Source organism: Myotis myotis, unplaced genomic scaffold (assembly GCF_014108235.1).
Source record: "Myotis myotis isolate mMyoMyo1 unplaced genomic scaffold, mMyoMyo1.p scaffold_m19_p_1, whole genome shotgun sequence".
Classification (NCBI taxonomy): domain Eukaryota; kingdom Metazoa; phylum Chordata; class Mammalia; order Chiroptera; family Vespertilionidae; genus Myotis; species Myotis myotis.
This window is the reverse complement of record NW_023416313.1, coordinates 218,292,854-218,309,038: the sequence shown is the minus strand read 5'-3', so window position 1 is coordinate 218,309,038 and position 16,185 is coordinate 218,292,854. Positions and strand designations below refer to the sequence as shown.

Below are 16,185 nucleotides of genomic sequence, written 5' to 3'. Positions count from 1 at the left end.
AGGACAGACTCCCAAAGAATAACCTGGCCCCACATGTCAACAGCTCCAAGGTTAAAACCTCGGTTAGACTGAGGTGACGCCACAGAGGCCTTTTTGAGGAAATGCAAACTGCTTTCCAAAACAGCTGTCCCATTTTAAACCCCCCAGGAACATAAGGGTTCCCATTTCTCGCCAGCCTCGCTAACACGTCCCTTTGGCAGCCTGAAATGAGTGTAAATCGCTTTTTTAAAGGTCTGCTCTTTTAACGACGTCCAGGGCTATTTACAGAATGCCCGTGCCATAAAGAAAGAGATGAGCCATTTTCCTACCTGGTGCCTATAGTTATACCAGCCATTGGAGCCTGCGACGATGACCACCCAGTGCTTGCCTCCATCCTCGGGATCGTCCTCGGGAGTAGCCCCAGTTCCCAGGACCAAGCTGAGCAGCACGGCTACTTCCCAAATCATTCTGTGCCTTGGCATCACGTGCAGAAACCTGGAAAGAAAAAAGCCAAGTCAAGCCAAAAAGGAAGGACAAGAACAGAAGAATATTGCTGGCCTCTAAGAAAGTAGCTTTGGCCGGTTTGCTCAATGGTTAGAGTGTTGGCCCTCAAATTAAAGCAGGGTCCGCCAACCTTTTGGAACTCACGGACCACCAGTAGCCCAAGGACCACCGGTTGGCGACCTCTGGACTAAAGGGTCACAGATTCAATTCTGATTGACGGCATGAACCTCCATTGCAAGCTACATCCCCGACAATGGTCAGGGCAAGTGTGAGAGGCAACCAGTCGATGTATGTGTCTCTCTCTCTTTCTCTCCCCCTCCCTTCCAGTCTCTGTGAAAATCAATGAAGAGGGAAAACCAAGATGGCAGCATAGGTAAACACCGGAGATTGCTGCCTCGCACAACCACTTCAAGAATACAACTAAAAGACAGAACGGACATCATCCAGAATCACAAGAAGGCTAGCTGAGTGGAAGGAAAGAGAAAAGCATACCGAGACTCAGAGGAGGTACGGTGCAGAAGTAAAGTACAGCGGTACGGAGGCGCATGCAGAGAGGGCTAGCAGCTGAGGACACGGTTGTCTTTTTCAATAGGGAGGGAGTCTCAAGCCCCCGACTGCTCTGAACTCCAGTTCCGGGCGAGTCTCTGGGGACTCAGACTCATTCGGGAGAAACTGGACTGTCTGACATCGGTCGGAACTCGAAGGCGGCTTTTTCTCAGAGGTGCTTGCAGCGATTGCCGGGACACTGAGAAGCGGGGCCTCTGAGGGCAGCCATAGCTGCTTGCTCCGCCCTGTTGATCCCCTGGGACCCCGCCCTGACCAAGCCTTGCACGGAGACTTTTGCATATGAAAGGCCTGGCCCTTTGCAATCTGAAAATTACCTAACAAACTGCAGCTGGCCCAAGGCCCCACGGCAACTTGCACTGCTTCACAGCTGGCTCCTGCTGGGTAGCCTCAGGCAGAGGCTAAATTAGCACCTCCTTAGAGATCCAGGAGCCAGTGTGCCCGGTGGTCAGAGTGGGACCATCCAGATTGCAGCTCCTCGGATCCATAAAGGACACACTCAGGGGGCAGACTCAGTGACCAGCAAAGCCCCACTGAAGCAAGTCTTGCCCCAGAGGGGTGTATCCAGCATAGAAGTTCTCCCACTGCAGACACAGCTGATTCTCACAGCCAATTGGCCTGGAGGTCAATCCCTCCCAGTGTTACCTACAACAATCAAGGCTTAACTACAACAAGACTGTGCACAAAGCCCACAAGGGGGTGCACCAAGAGTGTCCACCTCAGGTAATTGGGGAGGCTGAGCCACTGGGCCCTATAGGACACCTAGTACAGAAAGCCACTGTATCGACACAGCAAAGCATAAAAAATGCGGAGACAAAGAAACAGGACACAAATGACAGAAATGGAGGAAAGCAAACTACTGGATATAGAGTTCAAAGCCACACTTTTAAGGTTTTTCAAGAATTTTCTAGAAACCGCCGATAAACTTAATGAGACCCTCAAGAAATCTAGTGAGACCCTCGAGGTTATGAAAAAGGACCAACTAGAAATTAAGCATACACTGACTGAAATAAAGGATATTATACAGACTCCCAACAGCAGACTAGAGGATCACAAGAATCAAGTCAAAGATCTGAAATACGAAGAAGCAAAAAACACCCAACTGGAAAAGCAAAATGAAAAAAGAATCCAAAAATATGAAGATAGTGTAAGGAGCCTCTGGGACAACTTCAAGCATACCAACATCCGAATTACAGGGGTGCCAGAAGAAGAGAGAGAGCAAGATATTAAAAATCTATTTGAAGAAATAGTGACAGAAAACTTCCCCTACCTGGTGAAAGAAATAGACTTACAAGTCCAGGAAGCGCAGAGAACCCCAAACAAAAGGAATCCAAAGAGGACCACACCAAGACACATCATCATTAAAATGCCAAGAGCAAAAGACAAAGAGAGAATCTTAAAAGCAGCAAGAGAAAGACAGTCAGTTTCCTACTAGGGAGGGAGTACCCATACGACTGTCAGCTGATTTCTCAACAGAAACTTTGCAGGCCAGAAGGGAGTGGCAAGAAATATTCAAAGTGATGAATGCCAAGAACCTACAACCAAGATTACTTTATCCAGCAAAGCTATCATTCAGAATTGAAGGTCAGATAAAGAGCTTCACAGATAAGGAAAAGCTAAAGGAGTTCATCACCACCAAACCAGTATTATATGAAATGCTGAAAGGTATCCTTTAAGAAGAGGAAGAAGAAGAAAAGGTAAAGATACAAATTATGAACAACAAATACACATCTATCAACAAGTGAATCTAAAAATCAATTGAATAAATAATCTGATGAACAGAATGAACTGGTGATTATAATAGAATCAGGGGCATAGAAAGGGAGTGGACTGACTATTCTTGAGGGGGAAAGGAGTGTGGGGGATGCGGGAAGAGACTGGACAAAAATCGTGCACCTATGGGGGGTGAGGGCAGAAGGGGGGGGAACCAGGTGGAGGGGAGCTATGGGGGGGGGGGGAAGAGGAACAATTGTAATAATCTGACATAAAGATTTAATTTAAAAAAATAAAATAAAATAAAAATAAATTTAAATAAATAAATAAATATAAATAAAAATCAATGAAAAATATATCTTCGGGTGAAGATTAACCAAAAAAAGAGAGAGAAAGTATCATAGTAAGTGGGTCAAATGATAAGAGCACTTAGTCATCAGACAGAACATGCTGAAGATAAAAATGTTGACAGAGCAGAACTTTGTTTTTAGCTCTGCTGCCGTTTCCCTAGATGAGGGGCTGCCCCTGTCTCCCAACCTTCATTACAAGTTGCAGTTATGAGTATAAAGTAAAGAATATCAAGAAAGCTCCCTGAGCAACCTTTAAAGTTTTGGCACAGCTTGGTATAGAGCAGATAAAGTTCATCAACAACATTCACTGCATTAGAAAAATGTATACCACATGCTTTGAACTGTTTGCAAGAAAAGAATATACATGTAATGGATGCATGGGGAATTGTGGAAGGCAAACTTAAAAATCTAACAGTAGTTATGACTGGTGGTAGGTAGAATTAAGGATGATTTTCCTTTTCATATTTGTCTTTTTTTATTACAATTAATGTATATTATATAATAAAGTTTGTCAAAGGTCAATACACATTCAATGTAAACACTGAGTAACTATTAGCTGGTGAGCAAGCAAACTGGGTAAGGAACAAACATTGGCAGCCCAACACGTAAACCCATTTACATGCATTCTGTACAACAGGCAGGGCAAGTATTTAATCCTTGTTTTAGAAAAGGGGGAGGTTGAAGCAAAAGAGAAGTAACCTGCCCAGATCCCCGGCCTGGCCCAGCCCAGGAGCCAAGCGTTCTGAATTCCTAGCCCAGCCTTCTGCTATGTGCTTCTGCATATCAAGAATATTCTTTTTTGCTGTTGTTAATCCTCACTGGAGAATGTTTTTCCATTGTTTTGGGGTTTTTTTGTAGTTGTTGTTTGTTTGATTGTTTTTAAAGAAAGAACGAAGAGATGGGGAGAGACAGAGAAAAGGAGAGAAACATCGATGTGAGAGACACACATCAGCTGGTTGCTCCCCAGTGCCCTACCAGGCCCAGGGATCGAGCCTGCAACCGAGATACGTGCCCTTGAAAGAATCAAACAAGGATCCTTCAGTGCGTGGTCTGATGCTCCATCCACTGAGCCAAACCGGCTAGGGCTTAAGATTACTCTTCATGAAGCACCTGCCCAGTTTTATACTCCGTGGCCGAAACCTGAAGTAACCTTTTAAAGCACCAAAGGCGGGACTAAGGCTGAGTCCTGGCCACTTGCACTCCTCACATCAGGCCCGGCCTGTGCCCTGAGTGTGCTGTTCTAAAATCAGCCTTCCTGTGACAGAAGCCAGGCCTGCCATTCTGAGATAAAAGGAAAAACAGTGGCATGTAGGGACTCAGGGCAGAGAGTCTGTGAGGCTGACCTCTGCCTCCGATGCCATGGCATCGCTGACTCATTCATCGCCTGCTGGGCCAGTCTCCTGAACACCCACCCGTCAGACAAAGTGCTTGGTCCTGGGAGGGCAGTAGAGACAGGACAAGGCCTCTGTCCTCACAGAACATGCAGCCAGCTAAGATATGAACCACCTCTAAGAAACCATCCTTCGCACCCTGCCTAACCCAGGCCTAAAACTCAAAACAGTGGGTTTTCCCCTTAAGTGAAGAAACAGGAAGTGTGAGGCTGGTGAAAACTAAAAACCTAAGAAGGCCTCCAGCCTGTGCTTCTCCAATTGGACTGTCCATCCATACCGCCCGGGGGTCTTGTTAGAATGCAGATTCTGAATGGGTAGGCCTGGGATAGGGCCCGGGACTCTGAACTTCTGACCAGCTTCAGTGCCGCGCAGGACTTCTGGAGCAGGCCTCCTCACCAACCCTGGCCGGCGCTAGTCCACGTCTGCCCGGAAGCCCAGCATCCCGACCCTGCCCTATCCCTCCGCGGTCTCCGCCCCAGAACTCCATCCCAATCTGTAAATTGAGTTGGTGCCAGATTCAGGTTTCTTTCGCTTCACTGCAGGGCCAGGGATGGATGGTCACTACAGTAGGTGTCCCAGGTTTGTTTTAAAGATTATCCTTAAATGGTGTATGGAGTGGATCGGAGACATGGAAGCATGGAACAGAGGGTGGAATCTCGGAGGGAAGGTGGGTGGATGAATGGATGGGTGGGAGGTAATCAACCAAAGACCTTGTAGGTACATATGTATAACCCATGGACACAGACAGTGGGGTGGTGAGGGCGGGGTGGTGGGGGAGGGGGGCTGGAGTGGGTTGATGACAGAAAAAAAGAGGACATATGTAATACTTTCAACAATAAAGATTAAAAAAAAGATTATCCTTAAATGGCCAAGAGTTCTTGTCTGTTGGTTTTTGTTTTTAGTATGGCAGTAACAGACATCAAAGAACAGAGAGATGTTGTGTGGAATACTCTTAAGTGTATTTGAGAGTAGATCTGCCAAGGTTTTGTTTAGAAAGGAATGGTCAAAAGCTTTCTGCTTTTTTTAAAAAGTGATTTCAACAAATATTTTCATAAACCTTTGGTTGCAAACATTTGGACTGTGAAAAAAAAAAAAAAAAAAAAAAGAACAGAGAGATGAGGGCACAGACAGGTGCAGAAGCCCCAGCCTGTTCACGTGACCCATGCACCGACGTAAGCTCTCCCAAGCCCGCTATACCTGCCCAGGGCTCACTGTGGGGCTCGGAGGGAACAACAGAAGGTACAATTATACAAACAAAAAAAGAAGCATCAGTAAGGTCAGGCAAGAGAGAGCCAAGAAGCAAAAGCACACCCCTGCCCCCAGAGCTCCCCAGGACCCCCCACAGGGAGGGGGGTGTGACAGTGGCTACTGAGGTGACTCACCCAGCAGCTCTTCGATTCTGAGCTCACCCTTAATTGCCGATTGCAACTAAGCCTCCCTGGGAAGCCTTCCCCAGGACAGGAGTTGGCAAATGCTTTCAATAAAAGGCTGGACAGCCGATATTTTCAGCCTTGCGGGTCATGCCATCTCCTGCCACAACTATTCCACTCTCCCACTGTGTCACCAAAGCCACCAGAGACGTGGCTATTGTTGTAATAAAACCAGCGGTCCCTTTGGTCTGTCCTAGGGAGGGAGCAGGTGTCCTCTGCCCACACGACCGGTTGAGCATGGCTGGCTTTATCATCTTTCCTCCACAATCGTTAAATGGCTCCCTGGTTTGCACACCAGTCTCTCTGAGTCTGGCTCATGTGACTTAATCCCGAGGAGGCTCATTCCTCTGGAGGCACTCCCTGGTGCGACTTCTTCCCTTCAGAGTTAGGGCCAAAAAGGATAAACAAAACACTGGAATCAAATGGTTGGCCTGACTGTGAACAACAGAATGAGCGCTGGCAGCTAAACTGCCTAAATTAGCAAATAAAGCAACAGCTACTGAAAGTACCGCCAGGTTATTTTTTGAAATTCAAGTTTTCCTTTCATCCTTCTACTAATATACCAGCAAGTTACTTCTCAGTGAGGGAAAGTGCCTTAAAATACACCGTGATACTTTTATAGCTAACATTTGGCGATGGTTCTCCTCTATCATTTTCTTTCTTATCAACAGAATGTGGTTCCTTGAGCATAAGGGCAAGTTAAAAGCCTCACAGTATGACAGTGATTGGAAAATGTCACTTTAGAAAGACACATGTACTAACACTATTTGGGGAAACTTATAGGGGCCTGGGGTGAAGATGGAAAGTGGAAGTACTACAATCATTCCATTACCCTCAGCCCCTCAGCAGTGAACACTTCTCGGGCGGCAATTTCCTCCTGATCAGCAACATTCCTGACAAAGTCACAATCTTGCAGCAAAGTGAAAAAAGTCATGAAGAAAGTGCAATGGTCCCTGCTAAACTAGCTCTTTGTGACTGCTGCTTTCGGTCTTCCACCTCCCCACCCATCCAACAGGGCCCAGCCCACCAGGTGCTCACAGGCACCAAAGAGGGAACCACAGGAACAAAACCCTTCTTGGAGCTGACATTCTGGTGGGAAGAGATGGACCATTGAAATACGCAGGTGATGATGAGCGCCCAGGAGAACTCTAAGGCAGGAGAGGGAGTCCCAGTAGGAGTATCGTTTTCAAAGAGAGAAGATTTTAAGGAGGTGCAGGAGCCCACCCTACAGCTAAACATAAACGTTCATCTACAGGGACTGTCTAGTTCCGTGGTTCTCAACCTTCCTAATGCCGCGACCCTTAAACAGTTCCTCATGTTGTGGTGACCCCCGATTTCATTGTTACAAATTGAACATAATTAAAGCATAGTGACTAATCACAAAAACAATATGTAATTATATATGTGTTTTCCGATGGTCTTAGGCGACCCCTGTGAAAGGGTCGTTCGACCCCCAAAGGGGTCGCGACCCACAGGTTGAGAACCGCTGATCTACAGGGACTGTCTAGTTAAATCATTATGGTACATGCTTTATAAGGGGGTACCGTGAAGCCTTTAAAAAGATTAAGGCAGGTCTCAATGTGCCAAGAGCGGAAAGATCTCCAAGGTGTTCTGTTAGGGGATATGCGTTTAGTCTACTCGACCTCTGTGGGGAGAAAAGGAACAGACTATTGATACTCTAACCAGGGAGGAGGAGCAAGTCCCCCAAGCACAGGCTGGGAGAGTGGGATACCGTGGCTGTCTGCTCTGAGCGTGTAATGTGCAAGGCACTTCACACAAGCCTCGCAGCAGCCGTGGGCCAATCTCACTACTCCCTTCAGACGCTGGAGAAATTGAGGCTCAGAGGTAGAGAAACGTACTGGCAAGTGGCACTGCTGGTAAGTGATAAAGATCTGACTCCAAAGACTGCTTTTTCCACTACATCACCTGGCGTGTCATAGAAGTTGTTTATGTAAATGTCGGGGAGGCCCTGTAACCAAGATGGGGACACTACACCCCACACCTGGAGCCCAAGCACAGAGCGGGCCTCCGTGCTTCCCCCAGGAGGACACCCACCGTGCTCTTCACCCTGCTATTCTAAGGCACGCGTGGGCGATCAAAGACACCCTGATCCACACAAGGCTAAGGTCAACGCACAAGCCTTTACGAAGGATTTCACAAGCCTCCAGGAACGAAACCTCTGCTCTTCGAACTTGGTCCTGGGAACCCCTTCAGTTACCAGGCTACACTAGGTCAGTGATTCAACGGAAGGATTCTGCTTGACTTCATGCTTGACTTCAAGAAGCCGACCATCAAGTTGGGTTCAATCCATTTGGGAGGTTTGGGGCAGAGTGCCCATTTGAGATAAATTATCACCAACAATATAAGAAATAAGGCCACGGTCACATGACCATTTATACAGCAGAGTCAAGTTCAAACCCAGGTCTGACACCAAAGCCCACACCTTAACCACCATCGACTGGCTGTATCCTCTAACGGCCAGATGTGATTTGCTACTGGCTCTGGGTTAGAATCAGCGAACCATCAAAGCCAAGCTAGACAAGGACATCTGAAAAGAGCCTTCCTTCCAACCTGAAGGTCTTTGATCCTACTCTGCTCTCCAGAAGTTTACAATGAAATCACGGAAGTGGTACCGGCTGACAACATGCAAGAGACACAAGAACTCCCCTTGATCAAACTTGAGTCAAGCTCCTCTCAGCCCTCTTTCCCAGCTAAGCCTTGGCCTGCTGAGCCATTTTAGCAAAAACCCTGTGAGAATCTCCCACCTCTGATAACTAATCAAGTTTCCTCTTAGTAATTTTCCTCCACTGACCCTCTCACCCTTAAGTCCCAGCTGTCCTCTCTGTCTTCAGAGTTAAGCTCAGTTCTATACCAGAGTCTCTCTCCCCTAATGAAACAGCTGAAATATAGTAAAAACCCGTCTTGCTGTTTTTAACAAGTGTCCGATGCAATTTCTCTTTAACACAGGACTTATAACTACTAACTCAGGGGAGATCTGAGGGCCTCTCTATGAAATGAGATGGTAGAAATGAATTAGGAAGAGACTATTCAGTTCTCAGATCCTTTTATTTCCTGTTTAAAGACTTGGGTTAAAATCCAACTAGATCTCATCTGAACTCTCAAATGAAAAAAGTATTTTGTTCTGGTTAATAATTTATTTTCCCTACAGAGAAAATTTCTGATTCAGGGGCAAATTAGATTCTATCAGAGCATGTCCTTCTAGGGCAGTGGTTCTCAACCTTCCTAATGCCGCGACCCTTTAATACAGTTCCTCATGTTGTGGTGACCCCCAACCACAAAATTATTTTCATTGCAACTTCATAACTGTAATGTTGCTACTGTTATGAATCGTAATGTAAATATCTGATATGCACGATGTATTTTCATTGTTACAAATTGAACATAATTAAAGCATAGTGATTAATCACAAAAATATGTAATTATATGTGTTTTCCGATGGTCTTAGGCGACCCCTGTGAAAGGGTCGTTCGACCCCCAAAGGGTGGCGACCCACAGATTGAGAACCACTGTTCTAGGGTATCTAATATCTAAAAATTCTACTGGAGTTTTTCTTACACCTCTATAAACTTTGGATAACAATGCAAATAATTCTTATACAAAGACATTCAAATTAATTCTATCAAGTGGAGGATCCACTGACTTCTCCCACTGCAGAAATAAACCAGTTTTGCCTCCATCTGCACATTCATTTCACTATTTTCTGACCTACAAGAAATTGCTGCAAGAAATTGAATTAAATGCTGCAAGAAATTGAAGGGTAGATACTGAACCTCAGAAATAAAATATAACACAAAACATCTTACCTATCAAAGGCCATCAACAGCTAATATTTTGTAAATCTGTTAAGTCTCTTTCCCCATAAAACAAACAAAACATTAAAGATGAAATTTTCCCCATGTGCTGTCCCATTCTCCCCACACCACAAGGTAACCACTATAGGAAGCTAGCATTTTCTTTCTAATCAATATATTATACTTTTAGAAAAATATATATCCACTTTACAAACAGTCCCCTACTAATGGACATTTAGTCTATTTCGATCTTTCTTTACCATTATAAATGATGTTCCCATAAACATCCTAATACTCCTCTTCTTGTATACAAATGTCTGTTTCTCTAGGCTACTTTCTATAAGTAGAACCATTGAGTCTTAAGATATACCATTTTGCTAGTAGCTATAGTGTTTGAAGGTTCACTTCTACTCGTAGTGAATCCTTTCTTCAAATACCTAACATCTCTTGATAGTATCAAACTTTATCATTTTTTTAAAATGGTTTTTATTTTATATTAATGCTGGTAAATACTAGGTTTGCTAGCCTCTCTTCTGGTCTATCCATTTTGTACCATCCAGGGCTGCTCGTGCAGGACGGAACAATGACCTCCCCACCTTCACAAAGACAGGCTTTTCACAGGACAGAACTGGTAACTGCCTGGGGAACGGAGTGAATCCACGGGTCAGTCTTCGTCTGAGTCACGGGGACCCACATACTCGCAGACAGCATCATAGTGCAGCTCCACCAGCCGATTCTCTCTCCGCAGGTGAACCACGGCCTGGCTCTGCTCTGTCCCAGCGCAGCAGATGGCCCACCCTTCCAGCCTGTGGCCCCAGCACCACCATCACTCGGCTGCCCTGGACCCTGGGGACAAGGGTCTCCAGCATGTCTTCCCTGACGCCTTCCAGGACCTGGCCTTCATCTGTCTGACATATACAAGTATCTGGACTGAAGACATCTTCAATCGTCATCTTGGTGTTATAATACTTGTGCAGTTTGTCCACAAACCGCACACGCAGGTCCCTGTGCAACCAGTGCTGCCTCCTGGAAGCTGCTTTCTCCCTCTTGGATGTCAGCTCCTCTTGCCGACCTGGAAGGTGTTTCCTCTTCCTCTCTTCTGCTCCCCGCTGGGTGGGGAGGTCTGGATCCTGGAAGGCCTTCCGGGACAAGGCTGTTCCCCCTGGAGAAGTTTTGCTCACCTGGCTGAGATCCAAGGAGCTCTTGTCAAATTCCTGCTGGGAAACAGCCCTGAGGAGGTGCTCCTGCACAGTCACCAGGCGGTTCCCCACGGCCAAACGAACAACGGCCTGACCATTGTCAGGATCGACGCCTTCCACCTTACCATAGAGGCCTCGGTGAGGGCCAGAAAGCACCGCCACAGCTCCTCCAGGTGCCAGTCCTTGAGGCTGGTCCTCCTTATCTTTCTCGTGTTCCTCATCTGGCCTCAGCAGGCGGAGGGGGCTGGTGGGGGCCAGGGCCTGGAGCTCCATCAGGCTGGTGCCTAGCCCTAACCTTTTAGGCCTCGGTGTGTTGACACGGGGCTTCACCACTTCATTGAAGGTGCGGCCGATGCCCTGACCAGGTTTCCAGCCCATGCCCTGCAACATGGCCAGCCCATAGGCCTCCACAGGGACTGCCTCGTAATCTGCCTCTTTGGGTACGGTCTCGGTCCAGGGTTTGCTGTCTGCCCCTTCCTCACTGGGTATGCATCTGTTCTGGATCATGGAGATAGGGAGTATGGGGTCAACACCCTCATTCTCTTCCTCCTCCAGAGACTTCTTGGATTCCTCCACGAGCTCCTTCACAGCCTGGGACAGCACCCCATCCACCATGGCCTCAGCAGAGGGGCCAGGAGCCTGGGTTGGTGGCAGTCTTCCAGGGCCATTTTGAATCAAAGGGACGACGAGTTCCCTGGGGGCTTCTGAGGGATTAACACTCTGCAATTTCCTTCCTTCCACAATCAAGAAACCCTTCTCTTTGGGAGCCGCACCCAGGCCATCTCCAGGGTCTGCCAGCTGTCTCTGGGCAGCCGTGCGAATGAAGCTGAACGAAACTGGGGCAGTGGAGGGTCCTGCCTGCCGAAAAGCACCCTCTTTGGCGTCTCCCATCTTGCTCCTCCTCAAACTTTATTATTTCTAATCTGATGGATAGAAAGGGATCTAAGTATGGGTTTAATTTGCATCTACTGGGTTACAAGAGTCCAGTATGTTTAATCATTCTGATCTCAACACCTTTGATACATGTGACCATTTCCCCACCACAAACTGGGATTCGATTACCATCTACAAAGCAATATCTGCAGTTTAAAAAAAAAAAAATGCTGGGCATTTCCTTAACAGATAGTCACAGGTTGGAAAATTCCAGGAACAGAGTCCTCTTCAATACATTCTTACTGAACAATACTGGGTATGGTGTATTCCATCTCCATACCAATTCACAACTCTCCTCTCCTCTCCTCTCCTTTCCCACTGTCACCCTTTAAAACCCTCAGCAATTCTCCTGGGAATTACTGCAATGAGCGCCCGAGGGTGGTTGCTCACTGTCCAACGCTTTCCTACACGACAGGGTATCTAAGATACGCATCTACCGAATTCAGCTTTCAGGACAAAATCCAAATCTCTCAGAGCAGCACAGGAGGCCCTGCTAGATGTACTTCTCTCCTCTCATGGCTCAAGAAACCCACGGCCCACAGGAAACCCCTTGCTCCATCAGGCTCCAGGATCCCACCTCCCAAATCGGTGCTCTTTCCACGCCTTCCCCATGCTGTTTTCCAGGTGAAAACAAGTCTTCTCCATCCCACCAGCTCCTGCCCCTCCCTCAAACTCCACCCAAGCACCCCTTCTCAGCAAAGTTCTACGCTTCCCCTGGGGTAAATGCTGCCCCTGTAACACTGGGCTGGTTCCCCTTTAGGAAATAATCCCAGCTCGGAAAGTTTAGTAAGGCTCAACACATGTTGGCTGACTAATGCAGCCTCACAGTAAAGAAAGTTGGGCTCCTCCACTCACTACATACCACAGGGAAAGTCTCAAACCGTGGGCATTTGTTTTCACCCATGAAAAGAAACCCCTGACACGAAGTTCCTTCTCCCAGCCCCCAGACTCTACAGTTCTCACCATGGAACCCGTGTAGGAGGTATAACCTCAATTCTGCTAGCGGCAGGGGACCACGTCCACCTAACTTTCAGTTCCGTGGTTGACGTGAATCTCCCTGCAATTCCCACCAGGTCAGGCCTCGGAGAACCAGAACTACCCGGGAGCTTTGGGCATTGTTGTTTTCCTTGGCAGCCCTTCCCCTTAGGCTACAGCGAACTGGCTGGGAACGGGTGCAATCCTCCACATTAAAAGCACCAGCAGCCTGCACTGTCTCTGGATGGTAAAGGCCCAAGCCCCAGACCCTGCCCAGCCTTCGCGGGCTGTGGAACCTCAGCAAACGCCCTCTCCTCTCCCCCAGCCGGTCCCTCCAAGGCTCTTGGAGGTGGAGCCTGGGCTCAGGCTGAGCACGCGCAACAGAGAGCCCACCACGCCCACGACGACCCCCACGCCCACCCCCACCCCCACAGGATGGCGGGCTCAGAGCTCACGGGGCTTTCCCCAGGGATTCGTCCTTTCCAGAAATTCTCCTTCGCAGGATGAGAAGCGATTACTCTGAAAGGGCCGGGGGAGGGGGGGAGGGAGGGGGGCTGAAAATCCCAGCCGGGAGGCACAGAGCCTCGGCAGACGCGCGGCCCTGGCCCCGGCCCAGGAAGTTACCGGCGGCGGCGGACCGCAGCGGCGACGGCGGTAGCAACAGCAGGACCGTGGGAACCTCTGTGGCGCGCAGCCTCAGACGAGCAACCTCCGGGGGTTCGCCTTGCAGTGATTGCAGGGCTGTGACCTCCGTCTCCTTTTTGAGGGCCGACTGCGCCACGCTGATAGGTGGAACTTCGGGGCGGGGCTTCAGGGAAGGCCAATGGGAGGTGGAGGCAAGGCCTATGAGCTAGACAGGGACGGGACTACAAGTCCCAGCATGCACCGGGCCTAAGTGCCCAGAGGTCCAGGAGCTAGTGGAGGTGAATGCCAGATGAGCTAAGATCTGAAGTCCCGGAGTTGGGGGAACCAGAGGCTTAGTGGTTCCAGACATGTCCTTCATAGGATCAAAACTAGCACTCAGAGCATTTTAACCAGTTCCTCTTCTCTTCGCACAAAGAAAAGAAGCTCCGGCCCAACATTACTCCATTGTTTTCTTTCACTATAGTGCCCTTGCCCCAACCTGCTTCCTGTAAAAACCTCCCATTTTGTGCAGCCCCTCAGAGAGCCCTTCTAGTTGCTAGATGGGATGTTTCTCCAGTCATGAATCGCTTTAAAAAGCCTACTAGATATTTACATCTAAACCGCTGAATATTTTTTTAAACATGTTATACTTCAATTACAGTACTTGTCTAAAAACAAGTCCAGTTTGCTTGTGGTGGGGACAATTGACTGAGGACCCTTGGGGCTTAGACTACTACTCAACACTTATCATGCACTCAGTCAATAGCTGACACTTTATTGGAGCCTGTTCTTCGTTGTTTCATTTCATGAATTAATTCATTTGATCTCTACAACAATCCTAAAGAGATAGGCTAGTATTCCAGGACAAGGGGAAGAGGGAAATAGACAGTTAAACACCAGTTTGTAGCCATCTAGTAAATCCTATATTCCCTAAACCAAGGACACTTAAGAGTAAATGGTTTGGCGATGGCGAGTGTGGCTCAGTTGGTTGGAATATCTTCCGGTGCACCCTGAAGGTTCAATCCTGGTTAGGGCACATACCCAGGTTGCAGGTGGGATCCCCAGTGGGGGTGTGTAAGGGAGATAACCGAGCAATGTTTGTCTCTCACGTTGATGTTTCTCTCTCCCTCTTTAAAATCAATAGAGCCCTAACTGGTTTGGTTCAGTGGATAGAGCGTCGGCCTGCGGACTTAAAGGTCCAGGTTCGATTCTGGTCAAGGGCATGTACCTTGGTTTCGGGCACATCCCCAGTGAGGGCGCGTGCAGGAGGCAGCTGGTCGATGTTTCTCTCTCATCGATGTTTCTAACTCTCTATCCCTCTACCTTCCTCTCTGTAAAAAATCAATAAAATATATTAAAATATATATTTAAAAAATAAAATCAATAGAAACATATCCTCAGGTGAGAATTGGAAAAAAAATGGTAAATAGCTTCAAGTACCCTACTCAGGGATACAGCAGAAATCCAATTAGTGCCATTTGCCAGCCACACCCAAGGACAGATGAAGAGAATAAACCTCATTGTGGTATATCAGCATAAAGCTGACAAATATTCAATTGAGATCCTACCCTAAATGCCTAGCCTCTGAAACCCCTTAAAATGAAGGTTCCAGGGTATGCTTCTCCCTAGAGCAGCTGTTCTCAACCTGTGGGTCGAGACCCCTTTGTGGGTCGAACGACCCTTTCACAGGGGTTGCCTAAGACCATTGGAAAACACATATATAATTACATATTGTTTTTGTGATTAATCACTCTGCTTTAATTATGTTCAATTTGTAACAATGAAATTGGAGGTCACCACAACATGAGGAACTGTCCTAGGCACTTCCTTGCTTCACTGTCCCTAGCTTTAATAAACATACTCTAAAATTCACCCGAACTCATGTTGTGAAATTTTTCCTGCAGGAAGCAAGAATTCACACACTATCCGCCAGCCTTAGGCAGACCCACCAGTGGCCAGGCCCCCTGGTCTGGTTACCATAGTGGTAACACTATGAAGCACAGAGAGCTGAAGTTGTAGTAGGCAGATAGGCAGGCATAAGCAGAGCCTGAACCATAGGCCAAGTACAGAAGGTCACCAGGGCAGAAAGCCCTGGGTGCCTAGCAATGGAAAACTGTCCAATTAGATCAGGTATTAAATCTATGCTTGGTATCCTGGGCTTTTCACCTGAGTGCCGCTCACTTGGGCCTGTGTTTTCCTCTTAACACATGCACAGAGAAATATGCACAAATTACAAATGCACAAGCATAAATAAATCCTCAACAAATTCTCATAAAGTGAACACACCCAGGTTATCAACACCGAGATTTAAAAAAAAAAAAAGAAAACTGGGCCTGGCCAGCATCCCAGAAGCTTCCCTTAGGCCTCGTGCAGATGATTTTTTAAAATGTCTCGTAATAAAAATAAGTAAATAAAAAATAAAATCTCCTAACCTCTCTTCCCCAGGACATTTAATGATGCTGTTCCCTCTGGCCCCCACCACCTTTGTTTTTATTCTGACCAAGCACTACTTGTTCTTTTTTCTCTTTTTAATTGTTTTTTATTATAGTAAAATATATCCAACATAAAATTTGCCATTTTAACCATTTTGATGTGGGTAGTTCAAGTGACATTAATTGCATTCACATTCTTGTGTGGCCATCACCACTATCTATTTCCAAAACTTTTCATGATGGCTTCCAGCTCAAAAAGCATTCCATTCTTCCCAGAGT

At 47.2% G+C, this 16,185-nt stretch overlaps 2 protein-coding genes across 2 annotated transcripts in view; both read right to left on the bottom strand.

Annotated features, from left to right (window-relative positions):
* Positions 1 to 13,610, bottom strand: part of LGMN (legumain) — a 40,287-nt gene extending 26,677 nt beyond the window's left edge. The window contains exons 1-2 of the mRNA XM_036316277.1: positions 13,475 to 13,610; positions 309 to 474 (exon numbers count right to left, since the gene is read on the bottom strand). Coding sequence (XP_036172170.1) covers positions 309 to 461 — 153 coding nt within the window. The 5' untranslated portion in view covers positions 462 to 474; positions 13,475 to 13,610. The remainder of the gene's footprint in view (positions 1 to 308; positions 475 to 13,474) is intronic.
* LOC118659807 (G-patch domain and KOW motifs-containing protein-like) lies at positions 9,391 to 12,830 on the bottom strand. The gene is given in 2 exon segments (XM_036316263.1): positions 9,391 to 10,510; positions 10,512 to 12,830. Coding segments are annotated over 2 exon segments (1,425 nt in total). The 5' UTR covers positions 11,834 to 12,830; the 3' UTR covers positions 9,391 to 10,407.
* Positions 13,611 to 16,185: the final 2,575 nt, after the last annotated feature.